The sequence below is a fragment of the Dendropsophus ebraccatus genome, chromosome 12 (assembly GCF_027789765.1).
Source record: "Dendropsophus ebraccatus isolate aDenEbr1 chromosome 12, aDenEbr1.pat, whole genome shotgun sequence".
Lineage (NCBI taxonomy): Eukaryota > Metazoa > Chordata > Amphibia > Anura > Hylidae > Dendropsophus > Dendropsophus ebraccatus.
Window position 1 is genome coordinate 80,853,460 of NC_091465.1, and position 16,053 is coordinate 80,869,512.

A 16,053-nucleotide genomic window follows, 5' to 3' on the forward strand; every position below is an offset into this window, starting at 1 on the left:
AAAATTCTAGTTTTTCAATTTTACTGGCCCATTTTGAAAACTTTCCTCTAATACCTGTGGGGTCAAAATGCTCACCGCACACCAAGATGAATTCTCTGAGGGGTGTACTTTCTAAAATCGGGTGACTTATGGGGAGATTTTACTCTGCTGGCACTACGGGGGCTCTGCAAACGCACCTGGCGTTTAGAAACTTCTATAGCAAAATCTGCACTGAAAATGCTAATTGGCGCTCCCTTCCTTCTGAGCCCGGCTGTGTGTCTATACAGTGGTTTATGCCCACATATGGGGTACCGTTCTACTCAGGAGAACCTGCAATATAAATTTTGGGGTATGATTTCTCTCCTGTTCCTTGTGAAATTGAGAAATTTCAAACTAAACAAACATATTGGAAAAATTTGAGTTTTTCATTTTTACTGTCTAATTTTAAATTCTTTCCTCTAATACCCGTGGGGTCAAAATGCTCACCACACCCCAAGATGAATTCTTTGAGAGGTTTACTTTCTAAAATGGGATGAATTATGTTTTTTTTACTCCGCTGGCACTATAGGGGCTCTGCAAATGCACCTGACGCTTAAAAACTTCTTCAGTAAAATCTGCATTGGAAAAGCTAATTGGCGCTCCTTTCCTTCTGACATACAGTGGTTTATGCCCACATATGGGGTACCGTTGTATTCAGGAGAACCTGCGTTATAAACTTTTTTTCTCCTGTTCCTCGTGAAATTGAGAAATTTCTAACTAAATGAACATATTACTGGAAAAATTTGGGTTTTTCATTTTTACTGTCTTCTTTTGAATACTTTCCTCTAATACCTGTGGGGTCAAAATGCTCATCCTACCCCAAGATGAGTTTTTTGAGTGACTCTGGGGGGATTTTACTCTGCTGACACTACAGGGGCTCTGCAAATGCACCTGGTGCTCAGAAACTTCTTCAGCAAAATCTGCATTAAAAAAGCTAATTGGCGCTCCTTCCCTTCTGAGCCCTGCTGTGTGCCCATACAGTGGTTTACGCCCACATATGGGGTACCGTTCTACTCAGGAGAACCTGCGTTACAAATTTGGGGTGCTTTTTTTCTCATGTTCCTTTTAAAATGAGAAACTTTAATTTAAACGTATACATTATTGGAAAATTTAAATTTTTATTTTTTTTACGGCCTGAGTAAATACGCAGCGTATATGCCGTGTGTGTTTGTACCCTAATGCTGAATACTTTCCTCCAGACCCTGTAGGGTTAAAATGCTCATTATACCCCTAGATTAATTCTTTAAGGTGTCTAGTTTCCAAAATGGGGTCACTTATGGGGGTTTCCAGTATACAAACCTCCTAAATCCATTTAAAAAAAGAACTGGTCCCTAAAAAAAAAATCAGTTTTGGAAACTTTCACGAAAATGTGATAATTTGCTAATAAATTTCTAAGCCCCGTACCACCCTAAAAAGTAAAATTTGTTTACCAAATTATGCCAGAATAAAGAAGACTTATTGGTAATGTGATTTAGTAACTAATTTATGTGATATGTTTTCCTGTTTTTAGAAGAAGAGAATTTCAAAGTTCATAAAATGCAAAATTTTCACATTTTTCATGATATTTTGATGTTTTTCACAAAAAAAAAACACACAAAGTAGTGACCAAATTTTGCCACTAAAATAAAGTGCCATATGTTACGAAAAAACAATCTCAGAATCACTTGCATACGTTAAAGCATCACTGAGCTATAAGCGCATAAAGTGATACAGGTCAGATTTTGAAAAATTAGCCTGGTCGTTAACGCCAAAACAGGCTTTAGAGGCAAGGGGTTAAGGAACCGCAGCAACACTAGGTTAAAGACGTGGGCCAGGCACAGTACATGTTTGAGGCTGCTGAGTTGCAGAGCCGCCACCAGGTTCCGCCCCTTGTCACACGCAACCAAGCTCACTGCTAATTACACACGAACCCGGGTGCTGACCGCTCACTGGATAGGCCAGCTGTCAGTCACCATCAAGGGTACACCTGATGCCTCTCAACATCTGGCTGGTTGGCGGGGGCGCGATCGGAGGGCCCCCGGCAACCAGTCCCGCTCCTGTAGCAGTTGGGGTAACATTCCCTGCATCATATGACTCCTCACTTTTCCCCCCACCACCGTTTTGACTTTGAATTTGATTGTAGCAGTTGGGGTAATGTTCCCTGCATCACGTGACTCCCCACTTTTCCCCCCACAACCGTTTCAATTTTCAATTTGACGGTAGCAGTTGGGGTAACATTCCCTGCATAATGTGACTCCCCACTTCTCCCCCTACCACCCTTTTGATTTTCTAGGAGGATCTGGCAATTGTCTCATGCAAAGGGATCATCACTTGAGGTGTAGTGTACTTCAAATCCCAGCAATACAGTGTAGTACCCACTAGTTTGGGGGGGCTGTGCAATACAATCTGGTAGTGGCTGGACCTATACACACTCGGTGACACACCCTTTACTGTGTGAAAGCAGTTGTGATGTGATTGAACTTAGATAGGCCTTGCGTATAAAATACAGAAATCAAGAAAAATACTTGTGGTCCTACAAGTTTTGTGGGGCTGTGCAATACAATCTGGTAGTGGCTGGACCTATACACACTCTGTGATACCCCCTTACAATGAGCAGTAAATTTCTATGCAGCTGTACTACAAATCCCAGCAATACAATGTAATACCCACTAATTTTGGGGGGCTGTGCGATACAATCAGGTAGTGCAGGTGTACTACAAATCCCAGCAATACAAAGTAGTACAGCAGCACCACCAGCCCCAAAATCAAAAAAATAGTACACTGAGCACTTCTTAGGGGTGTGTATGCAGGGCCGGATTAAGGTTAATGGAGGCCCTGGGCGAAAATTTTGTTTGGGGCCCCCCATTTTTTTTTTTTTTTTAAAATATAACCCATACAGTGCTCTAATTAGGTGGCTTCTTACTGTAGCACCTACCCCTCCTCACCCCTGGCTGTATGGCTCAGCATCCTCCTCTGTTCTGCATATGATGGTCACTAGAGGCTGCAGTCCAGAGGAAGAGGCCAGGCCCTAGAGACAGGAGGGGGAGGGGTGTATTCCCACTTTGTGTTTATGTTAATAATGCAATGCAAGAACACAGCACTTAAGTACTTTCTGTTCTCTCTTACCCCCTGTGTTAGCCCCCACAGCAGCATATGGAGTTGTGAATCACAGGCAGAACCTGGACATGCAAGTCTAAGTCCCATCTTCAGTTCCCAACCATATACACTAGCTGAAGCAATAAGGAGCAACCAGAAAATATTTAAAGGCTGTGTAGAATATATAGCGGATATGGTACATGGGAATGTACCCTAAGGATTAAAATACACAGCTGTGTGCAGCCCATGATATGGAATATACAGTATAGCCTGTGTGCAGAATATGACATATATAGGCTATATATCATATGCTGCACACAGGCTATATATCATATGCAGCACACAGGCTATATATCATACACTGCTCTCAGGCTATATATCATATGCTGCACACAGACTATATACAGTACATACCATATGCTGTAATGTCCTCCATAGTATATACCACCTGCTGTAATGTCCCCCATAGTATATACCCCTGCTGTAATGTCCCCCATAGTATATACCACTGCTGTAATGTGCCCCCATAGTATATACCCCTGCTGTAATGTGCCCCCATAGTATATACCCCTGCTGTAATGTCCCCATAGTATATACCACTGCTGTAATGTGCCCTCATAGTATATATATATATATATCCCTGCTGTAATGTCCTCCATAGTATATATATATCCCTGCTGTAATGTCCTCCATAGTATATACACCTGCTGTAATGTCCTCCATAGTATATATATCCCTGCTGTAATGTCCTCCATAGTATATATATCCCTGCTGTAATGTCCCCTATAGTATATATACCCCTGCTGTAATGTCCCCTATAGTATATATACCCCTGCTGTAATGTCCCCCATAGTATATATACCCCTGCTGTAATGTCTCCCATAGTATATACCCCTGCTGTAATGTCCTCCATAGTATATACACCTGCTGTAATGTCCTCCATAGTATATACACCCGCTGTAATGTACTTCATAGTATATACACCCGATGTAATGTCCTCCATAGTATATACACCCGCTGTAATGTCCTCCATAGTATATACACCTGCTGTAATGTCCTCTATAGTATATACACCTGCTGTAATGTCCTCCATAGTATATACACCTGCTGTAATGTCCTCCATAGTATATACACCTGCTGTAATGTCCCTCATAGTATATACCCCTGCTGTAATGTCCCCCATAGTATATACCCCTGCTGTAATGTCCTCCATAGTATATATACCCCTGCTGTAATGTCCTCCATAGTATATACCCCTGCTGTAATGTCCTCCATAGTATATATACCCCTGCTGTAATGTCCTCCATAGTATATACACCTGCTGTAATGTCCCCCATAGTATATACCCCTGCTGTAATGTCCTCCATAGTATATATACCCCTGCTGTAATGTCCTCCATAGTATATACACCTGCTGTAATGTCCTCCATAGTATATACACCTGCTGTAATGTCCTCCATAGTATATACCCCTGCTGTAATGTCCCCCATAGTATATACCACTGCTGTAATGTGCCCCCATAGTATATACCCCTGCTGTAATGTGCCCCCATAGTATATACCCCTGCTGTAATGTCCCCCATAGTATATACCACTGCTGTAATGTGCCCTCATAGTATATATATATATATATATCCCTGCTGTAATGTCCTCCATAGTATATATATATCCCTGCTGTAATGTCCTCCATAGTATATACACCTGCTGTAATGTCCTCCATAGTATATATATCCCTGCTGTAATGTCCTCCATAGTATATATATCCCTGCTGTAATGTCCCCTATAGTATATATACCCCTGCTGTAATGTCCCCTATAGTATATATACCCCTGCTGTAATGTCCCCCATAGTATATATACCCCTGCTGTAATGTCTCCCATAGTATATACCCCTGCTGTAATGTCCTCCATAGTATATACACCTGCTGTAATGTCCTCCATAGTATATACACCCGCTGTAATGTACTTCATAGTATATACACCCGATGTAATGTCCTCCATAGTATATACACCCGCTGTAATGTCTTCCATAGTATATACACCTGCTGTAATGTCCTCTATAGTATATACACCTGCTGTAATGTCCTCCATAGTATATACACCTGCTGTAATGTCCTCCATAGTATATACACCTGCTGTAATGTCCCTCATAGTATATACCCCTGCTGTAATGTCCCCCATAGTATATACCCCTGCTGTAATGTCCTCCATAGTATATATACCCCTGCTGTAATGTCCTCCATAGTATATACCCCTGCTGTAATGTCCTCCATAGTATATATACCCCTGCTGTAATGTCCTCCATAGTATATACACCTGCTGTAATGTCCCCCATAGTATATACCCCTGCTGTAATGTCCTCCATAGTATATATACCCCTGCTGTAATGTCCTCCATAGTATATACACCTGCTGTAATGTCCTCCATAGTATATACACCTGCTGTAATGTCCTCCATAGTATATACCCCTGCTGTAATGCCCCCCATGGTATATACACCTGCTGTAATGTTCTCCATAGTATATACACCTGCTGTAATGTCCTCCATAGTATATACCCCTGCTCTGTGCCTTAACACAAAACAACACCTCCTACTCACCTGATCTGGGCGGAGGATGGCTCTTCTCTCTTCTTGCTCTTCTCTCTTCTGGCTCTGTACTGTATCTTCAGCCAGGCAGCCGCTGTGACAGATCCTCCAGCAGGCTCCATGATGTCACTTCCTCCTGCTGGAGAGATCAGGTTTCCTTCCTCAGGTCCCGTGCTGTCCTCTCCTCAGTGAGGCGGGGGAGGGGGAGTGAGGTCATCGGCAGGAGACAGATATCCTGACAGGAAGAATCCACTCAGGGCCTGCCAGGGTGGGGTGGGGGGGGGGGGGTGTCTGAGTTTGCCGGGCAGAAGATATTTACACAAGATTAACCCTACACCTCCCTCCTTCCCTGGACAGCATGTAGTTTGGCCAGTGCTGTGTCCAGGTACTGTTTTCACTCCCCAGGTACTGTTTTCACTCACTTCCGGGTTCCTGCTGGTGGAGCCCCCCCTAGTGGTGGAGGCCCGTGGGCAGGTGCCCCTGTTGCCCCCTCTTTAATCCGGCCCTGTATGTATGCAACACCTAATGCCCCCTTTCTGCCAGCAGCCGATCACCACAGTGTGCTGCTGAAATTGTGGTAGCAGCACTGCAAGTCCCAGCCAGCAGTCTGTAGTAATACTATTAAAAAATACTTTGATGCCCTGATAAGGTCTGTTTGTTTGTATAGCTAGTATTCCCTGCCTACTGGAACGCTAAGTCCTACACTAACGCTCTTGCTGACCAGCAGCAGCTCTGTCCCTGATCTCTCACAGCATGCGTCTAAAGCGAGCACTGCCGGCTGCGTGTTTTATATGGCAGGGTCATCTGATCTGGCCAACCAATCGCTGCTATCGACATGTATGGGTCCCACGTCATCGCAGGATGTACCAAAGAGTCTTCTGCATGTTTATTGGCTGAGAAATTGCGCCCAAACTTACTGGAAACGGATGATGAAATTTTCTCGAGTATCGCAAGATGCTCGTCCGAGTAACGAGTACCTTAATACTCGATCGAGTACCAAACTCGGACGAGCATGCTTGCTCATCACTAATAAGGAAGGCAGAAAACGGCCATTATTTTTATTTATTTATTTTTATCTTTTAATTGGTTTTTATCTTTTCAAAAACACAAACAATAACAAGACTTATCCCTTAGTCATAAATATTAGGTAGCCATCATCAGGCAAATATACAACAGCATCTAGGGAAGCAAACAAAGTCAAAGGGATAGAGGTAAGACAAAACAAAACATAAATATAACAAAATAATGAAAACGACCATTATTTTAAAACAACAGTCGTTATACGAATAGTGCCCGCTATTTTCAAATGACGGCTGTTATTTGCCATTAAATTCATCCAATAAAAAACAGCCATAATTTTCACAGTGCATGAACATAGCCATTGACAGAATGAAAAGGAACCAAGGAGTTGATGGAATGGCATAGAACTTTCTAAGGCTATGTTCACTCACACAGTTCACAAAACTTTATTTTAACAGTGTGTGAACACAGCCAATAAATGTAAGGCTATGTTCACACTTTGGGAAAAGATTGTCGTTGTGATTTTTGATGGCAGAAAATGATCATGATAATTATTTGCGCCTGCCAATATTATGGGACGGACGCCTTTGTATGTTCCTGAAGTGTGACGTGGCCTCTTACTCATAACTAACTGGTCTAGGGATATCACTATATAGTGAAATGTGAACATAGAACACATCCCTGTACCATGATGCCGATGTGATAAGAAAGATGACTATAACCTGTATTTATTTTGTGTTACAGATCCTGCTATGAGAATCACATGGGAGATGAATGGTAAGGCCATATTTACCTCATAAGGAGCATGTCTACCTGTGTGCTGAGATAATGGGGAAGTCATCTGCCCTAACAAATAACATAGCTGACACCTCATGTTTGATAACCTGCATCCACACTTAGCTGTCAGCTATGAAACCTTTAGAGTCCTAGAAAAAGACCAAAGTTAAAAAACATATGTTTTAAAGAGGTACTCTGGTGAAAATATTTTTCTTTCAAATAAACTGGTTTCAGAAAGGTATATAGATTTGTAATTTACTTCTATTTAAAAGTCTGCAACGATCTAGTACTTATCAGCTGCTGTATGTCCTGCAGGAAGTGGTGTAGTCTTCCCAGTCTGACACAGTGCTCTCTGCTGCCACCTTTGTCCATGTCAGGAACTGTCCAGAGCAGCAGCAAATCCCTATAGAAATCCTTTCCTGCTCTGGACAGTTCCTGACATGGACAGAGGTGACAGCAGAGAGCACTGTGTCAGACTGGAAAGAATACACCAATTCCTTCAGGACATACAGCATTTCTGTCAGTATTTTGCTCAGTATTTGCAGCCAAAATCAGGAGTAAAACAAAATATGTATACTGGAAGGAATTGCACAGTTTCTGTGTTTTGAACCCACTGCTGATTTTGGTTAAAAAATTACTGAACAAAATACAGAGCAAAATAAATACTGAGCCTAAACAAAAACAAAAAACAGAAAAATTAAGAACCTGTTTAATCCCTTAAAGGAGAAGTCTGGCCAAAATTTATTTTTTATGTTATTACTTATGGAAAGTTATACAATTTTCTAATGTACATTAATTATGGGAAATGCTCATATACTGCTATTTCCCTTAATTTATTGTATCAGGAAGTGTTAGAATTCTCTCAGAACCAGTGACGTCACGACGAATGGTGTAATTCCTATGAAGTGTCCAGCAGGGGGCGCTCTATATATAGAAGTCAATGAGTACCATTGACTTCTATATATAGTGTGCCCCTACTGGACACTCCATTGGAATTACAATGGATGTGTGTATGTAATGTTATGTACAGTACTTTGCGATTGAATACATTTGGAATACTTTGGGGAGCAAGTGTCCGCCGTCTCCGCCGCTCCGCTCACAGAAGTGCCGCCCGCTCCGCCGCCGCTCACAGAAGTGCCCCCTCCTCCTCCGCTCGGCCTCCTCCTCCACTCCCCCTCGAGACACTATGGCCCCGCTAACTTCCCGCCGCCACTCACACTATCCGGCCGGCCGCCGCTCTCTGCTCCTGCAGGCCGGCTGCGTCAGTCCTCACCCACCCTGGCCTGGGACACCAGGAAGCACCAGGAGCGCCATGCTCCTGGCCGGGGTGGGTGAGGGCTGATGCGGCAGGCCTGCAGGAGCAGAGAGCAGAGGCCGGCCGGATAGAGTGAGTGGTGGCGGGGAGTCAGCGGGTCCATAGTCTTTCGAGGGGGAGCAAAGGAGGAGGGGGCACTTCTGTGAGCGGCGGCACTTCTGTGAGTGGCGGCGGAGTGGGCGGCACTTCTGTGAGCGGTGGTGGAGCGGGCGGCACTTCTGTGAGCGGCGGAGCGGACAGCACTTTGTAGTACTTTGTAGTACTTTGTATATGTGCCCAGCACCGAGCAGGGAGGGGAAGGAAGAGGTCACCTCTCTCCCTCCCTGCTCGGTGACCAGCAAATGTATTTATTGAATACATTTATGGGATACTTTGGGGAGCAAGGACACTTGCTCCCCAAAGTATTCCATAAATGTATTCAATCGTAAAGTACAGTACATAACATAACATTACATACACACATCCATCGTAATTCCATTGGAGTGTCCAGCAGGGGCGCACTATATATAGAAGTCAATGGTACTCATTGACTTCTATATATAGAGCGCCCCCTGCTGGACACTCCATAGGAATTACACCATTCGTCGTGACGTCACTGGTTCTGAGAGAATTCTAACACTTCCTGATACACTAAATTAAGGGAAATAGCAGTATATAAGCATTTCCCATAATTAATGTACATTAGAAAATTGTATAACTTTCCATAAGTAATAACATATAAAAATAAATTTTGGCCGGACTTTTCCTTTAACCCTTTAAGGACCGGGCCTGAAAATGCCTTAAGGACCGAAGCAAATTTTATGAATATGACCTGTGTCACTTTATTCATTAATAACTTCGGGATGCTTTTACCTATCCGGCTGATTCTGAGACTGTTTTCTCGTGACATATTGTACTTTACATTTCTGGTAAAATGGAGTCGATACTTATAACGAATCTAAAACCCAAAATAGCGTGAAAAATTGTGAAAAATGCATATTTCCAAATTTAAAACTTTTCTGCTTATACAGAAAATGGTTATACCACATAAATTATATATTAAATAGCATTAGCAACATGTCTACTTTATGTTGGCGGCATTTATTAAACAATCTTTCTTTTTTTTTTAGAATAATAATCCTATGAAGCAAAAAAAGACCTTATGTGTAATATTCAACTGAAATCAATCCAAATAGAATATGAAAGTTCAAAATTTTATTAGCTAAAAAATAAACAACAATAGCAGTAAAAAGTTCAAAAACCACACATGGAAAACAGCACCACAGGTATGGGCAGGTCCGGGTAACCTGATAATGCAGGCTGCAACACGCTGTGAGATATTGGGAGATAATCAAATGACCATGCACTAATACTATATATAATCAGGATAAACGGCTCTAGAGCCCATACAATAACCTAAGTAAACCATTCATGGCAAAGTGACTAAGTGCTAAAGTGCATAAAGCAATGTGCAGAGCATACCCATCTACAGTTCACTGCCCGTCCTGGATGCCGCCAAACCCCGACGTACGTTTCGTCTCCTTCATCAGGGGGTGACGTCATCACAGCAGGACACATCTTATATACCTGATCCACATCACGTGTGTGATGGAAAAAGCACCTGTAGTCCATAATCGGCAGCATGCAGTATGCGGTCCAGGCCCGCCCCGCCGGATGTGACGTCACCAGACGCGCGCGCCGAGGGGAAGGCCGGCCACAGCAAACTACGTCACTGTGACCCGTCCTCCCCGCGGCAGCGCCCCCAGTAGAGACACCCACCAGGCGAGGACAGCCCCTTTCTACACCCTGCATGTGCTCTACTACCGGTCGGATCAAAGGAATTAATAATGGCACGTAATACTGAGATGGCTATAGCATAAAGGTGGAGGGAGGATACCATGATAAACCAGATACAGAAAAATGGTAAATTATTACTAATAAAGTACAATGGAAAAAATATATAAACAAATATCCAATAAATAAATAAATAAATACCCACAATATCGCCAACTACGAATAACATAGTGTGAATCATACCTCATATCTTAGTGAAAACATACTAAAGCAACAAATCATGTTGTCAAATTTTAAAACAACCCAAACAAACAAACAATAAAATTGTGACTAAAAACTGCCATATAATGTGAATAATTATAATGATGATAAAGTGCTTCAAATATTAGCAAAACGTATCCTTGTGCGAAAAAAACGCACACGCCAGTGCGTATATGAGTATCTATGTGCAAAAAAGCGTAAAAGTGTAAAAAAATATAAAATAGGATGATATCCAAAAGTGCAAAAAGAAAACGCATCACTGTGAAAAACTAGACCAGTGTGCAAAATATCATGTACAAATGTGAACATGGTCCTAGTATTATGGACCAAAAAGTCTATCTAATAGTGTATAAAGTGCAAAAAGTGCATGTAATGTTGAATATTTGGAAACAACAGACATTCGTAAAGCGAAAAAATATATAAAAATAATGTAATAAAGATAAATACAACTAATAATCATAAATAATAATAAACAATATTTTATATGTATTATTTATATGCAAAAATATGAATAAAGAAGAATGAATAATGAATAAATAAATGAAAAATGAATAAATAAGTTGGAATCCATCCTTCTATTTTATTTTATTTTCTCCACCTTCACCCTCTCTTCTTTCTTCCCCTCCATGTAAACAGAATGGCCATCTTCAGAAAAACAGTGACAGTCTCATCCATCTATCCAAATCCGCCCGTTATTGAATGTTATATGGACCAATATGTCATGCTATAAGAATAGAAATAGACATAACACAAATTAAAAATAGGCATAGATATTCGCTTAAAAATTAAATAGAATTAAAAACAACCTGCTGAGAGGTTCTAAGTTAGTGCTCAGAGAAATGGCGCAAAACTCATAACTTCATTTAAACCTTGGGGATACAGGGTCTTCAGTCTCCAAATCCATTTGCTTTCACATTGGCCCAATCTTTTACTGATGTCACCTCCACGTATATCGCTTACAATTCGGTCAATGCCCTTTACTCGGAACAGTGTCGGATCACAATTGTGATGTAATTTAAAGTGTCTCGCCACTGGTTTCAGTAATTCCACTACTTCTTCATTTTCTGCACCCAAAATGTCTCTCACGTGTTCACGGACCCTTATTTTTAGTTCCCGTGTGGTCATTCCAATGTATATCATGGGGCATGGGCAGCTGGCATAGTATACCACCCCTTTGGTGTTGCATGATATTGTTTGGGTGATCTTAAATGTCTTCTCCCCTGTGGAATCCACAAAATCCTCTGCTCTCAATATGTTTGGACATCCAACACATTTCCCACATGGGGTGCATCCCCATTTCGGCCCCCTAGATCCAAATATCTCACCTGGTTTTGATGGCCTGTAGTGGCTGTGAACCAGCACATCCTTTAAATTTTTCCCTTTTCTTGCCGTTATGGCTGGTTGTGCTGTCAAGTACTTTTCCAGAGTGGGATCTGTCAATAAAATTGGCCAAAACTTAGCTAATTTATCTTTCATTCCATTCCACCTTGAATGGTATTGGGTAATAAATCTCACCTTTTTATCTTCTTGTTTGTGTTTCTTCATATGTATCAATTCCTGATGGTTTGTACGTTGTGCTCGTCTGTACGCTTTCTTAAGACATCTCTGCCCATATCCTCTTTCTTCAAATCTCTGTTTTAAATCAAGTGCTTGTCTATTAAAGTCTTCTTCTGTGGAGCATATTTTTCTCATTCTCAAATACTGGCCAATTGGGATTGCGTGGATAGTTTGCTGTGGATGTGCAGAACTTGCATGGAGAAATGAGTTCACTGAGGTTTCTTTCCGATACACATCAGTCTGCAAGAAACCAAGCATGTCCTTTTTAATGATAATGTCCAGAAAATCAACACTTTCATTGCTGCTTTTGTACGTAAGATGTATGTTTCTATCATTCTGGTTCAACTCCCTCAAAAAGTTCTTCAGTTGATCTTCTGTCCCCTGCCAGATCATGAAGATATCGTCGATGAACCGTGCCCAAAACAGGACACGGCTCATCGACGCAGCATGATCCGACAGGAACAGGTCCCTCTCCCACAGCCCCAGGAAAAGGTTGGCGAAAGCGGGCGCACAAGGCGCCCCCATCGCCACCCCCTGGAGCTGCAAGTAGAGGGACCCATTGAAAGTGAAAAAATTATGTTTCAGAGTAAAGTCCAGCAGTTCTAACAGCAATTCTGCCTCCCTTCCATCCATATTATTCATAGATAAGAAATAGGCTACCGCCCTAAGGCCGTCCTCATGCCTAATATTAGTATACAGTGATTCGACATCACACGTGACCAATAACATATTGTCGTCAAGTTGAATATTTTCAATCTTCCTTAGCAGGTCAGCTGAATCCTGTATATACGATGGGAGGCATTCCACAATTGGCTTGAGTTTAACATCTATAAACTTACCGATTTTTTCGGTCAAGGAACCTCCACCCGACACAATGGGTCTTCCTGGTGGCACATCTGCCCTTTTGTGAACCTTCGGAAGAAAGTATAGAGTTGGTATTCTCGGTTGCTGGACCCATAATGCACTATACAATTCCTGGGTAATAATCCCATGTTCTTTAAATGTTGTAAGGATTTTACCTAATTGGAGACTGAAGGAAGAAGTAGGATTAAAGGTCAATTTTTTGTAACATCTGCCATAACGGCAAGAAAAGGGAAAAATTTAAAGGATGTGCTGGTTCACAGCCACTACAGGCCATCAAAACCAGGTGAGATATTTGGATCTAGGGGGCCGAAATGGGGATGCACCCCATGTGGGAAATGTGTTGGATGTCCAAACATATTGAGAGCAGAGGATTTTGTGGATTCCACAGGGGAGAAGACATTTAAGATCACCCAAACAATATCATGCAACACCAAAGGGGTGGTATACTATGCCAGCTGCCCATGCCCCATGATATACATTGGAATGACCACACGGGAACTAAAAATAAGGGTCCGTGAACACGTGAGAGACATTTTGGGTGCAGAAAATGAAGAAGTAGTGGAATTACTGAAACCAGTGGCGAGACACTTTAAATTACATCACAATTGTGATCCGACACTGTTCCGAGTAAAGGGCATTGACCGAATTGTAAGCGATATACGTGGAGGTGACATCAGTAAAAGATTGGGCCAATGTGAAAGCAAATGGATTTGGAGACTGAAGACCCTGTATCCCCAAGGTTTAAATGAAGTTATGAGTTTTGCGCCATTTCTCTGAGCACTAACTTAGAACCTCTCAGCAGGTTGTTTTTAATTCTATTTAATTTTTAAGCGAATATCTATGCCTATTTTTAATTTGTGTTATGTCTATTTCTATTCTTATAGCATGACATATTGGTCCATATAACATTCAATAACGGGCGGATTTGGATAGATGGATGAGACTGTCACTGTTTTTCTGAAGATGGCCATTCTGTTTACATGGAGGGGAAGAAAGAAGAGAGGGTGAAGGTGGAGAAAATAAAATAAAATAGAAGGATGGATTCCAACTTATTTATTCATTTTTCATTTATTTATTCATTATTCATTCTTCTTTATTCATATTTTTGCATATAAATAATACATATAAAATATTGTTTATTATTATTTATGATTATTAGTTGTATTTATCTTTATTACATTATTTTTATATATTTTTTCGCTTTACGAATGTCTGTTGTTTCCAAATATTCAACATTACATGCACTTTTTGCACTTTATACACTATTAGATAGACTTTTTGGTCCATAATACTAGGACCATGTTCACATTTGTACATGATATTTTGCACACTGGTCTAGTTTTTCACAGTGATGCGTTTTCTTTTTGCACTTTTGGATATCATCCTATTTTATATTTTTTTACACTTTTACGCTTTTTTGCACATAGATACTCATATACGCACTGGCGTGTGCGTTTTTTTCGCACAAGGATACGTTTTGCTAATATTTGAAGCACTTTATCATCATTATAATTATTCACATTATATGGCAGTTTTTAGTCACAATTTTATTGTTTGTTTGTTTGGGTTGTTTTAAAATTTGACAACATGATTTGTTGCTTTAGTATGTTTTCACTAAGATATGAGGTATGATTCACACTATGTTATTCGTAGTTGGCGATATTGTGGGTATTTATTTATTTATTTATTGGATATTTGTTTATATATTTTTTCCATTGTACTTTATTAGTAATAATTTACCATTTTTCTGTATCTGGTTTATCATGGTATCCTCCCTCCACCTTTATGCTATAGCCATCTCAGTATTACGTGCCATTATTAATTCCTTTGATCCGACCGGTAGTAGAGCACATGCAGGGTGTAGAAAGGGGCTGTCCTCGCCTGGTGGGTGTCTCTACTGGGGGCGCTGCCGCGGGGAGGACGGGTCACAGTGACGTAGTTTGCTGTGGCCGGCCTTCCCCTCGGCGCGCGCGTCTGGTGACGTCACATCCGGCGGGGCGGGCCTGGACCGCATACTGCATGCTGCCGATTATGGACTACAGGTGCTTTTTCCATCACACACGTGATGTGGATCAGGTATATAAGATGTGTCCTGCTGTGATGACGTCACCCCCTGATGAAGGAGACGAAACGTACGTCGGGGTTTGGCGGCATCCAGGACGGGCAGTGAACTGTAGATGGGTATGCTCTGCACATTGCTTTATGCACTTTAGCACTTAGTCACTTTGCCATGAATGGTTTACTTAGGTTATTGTATAGGCTCTAGAGCCGTTTATCCTGATTATATATAGTATTAGTGCATGGTCATTTGATTATCTCCCAATATCTCACAGCGTGTTGCAGCCTGCATTATCAGGTTACCCGGACCTGCCCATACCTGTGGTGCTGTTTTCCATGTGTGGTTTTTGAACTTTTTACTGCTATTGTTGTTTATTTTTTAGCTAATAAAATTTTGAACTTTCATATTCTATTTGGATTGATTTCAGTTGAATATTACACATAAGGTCTTTTTTTGCTTCATAGGATTATTATTGATTTAAGACTGTGTTTGTGATGTATATTATAATAACTCAACATTGAGTATCTATACATATGTGCATGTGTGTATCCATTTTGGATGTATCTTTTTTTTTTAGACAATAGAAAGCGTAAAACTTTAGCAGCAAATTTCCAAATTTTCAATAAAATTTCAAAATCAGATATTCTTAGGGACCTGTTCAGGGGGGCTCGGTTCACACGTTGTAACAGTGCGGCTGTATTTGCAGATGTAATTGTGCGGCGGTATTTTTGGTGGTTTGTGTGTATGCTTG

The 16,053-nt window shown here is 41.2% G+C and overlaps 1 protein-coding gene across 1 annotated transcript in view; it reads left to right on the forward strand.

Moving 5' to 3' along the window:
* LOC138768811 (sialic acid-binding Ig-like lectin 14) overlaps positions 1 to 16,053 on the forward strand; it is a 74,265-nt gene that overhangs the window by 26,143 nt on the left and 32,069 nt on the right. Inside the window, exon 3 of the mRNA XM_069946766.1 lies at positions 7,441 to 7,473. Coding sequence (XP_069802867.1) covers positions 7,441 to 7,473 — 33 coding nt within the window. The remainder of the gene's footprint in view (positions 1 to 7,440; positions 7,474 to 16,053) is intronic.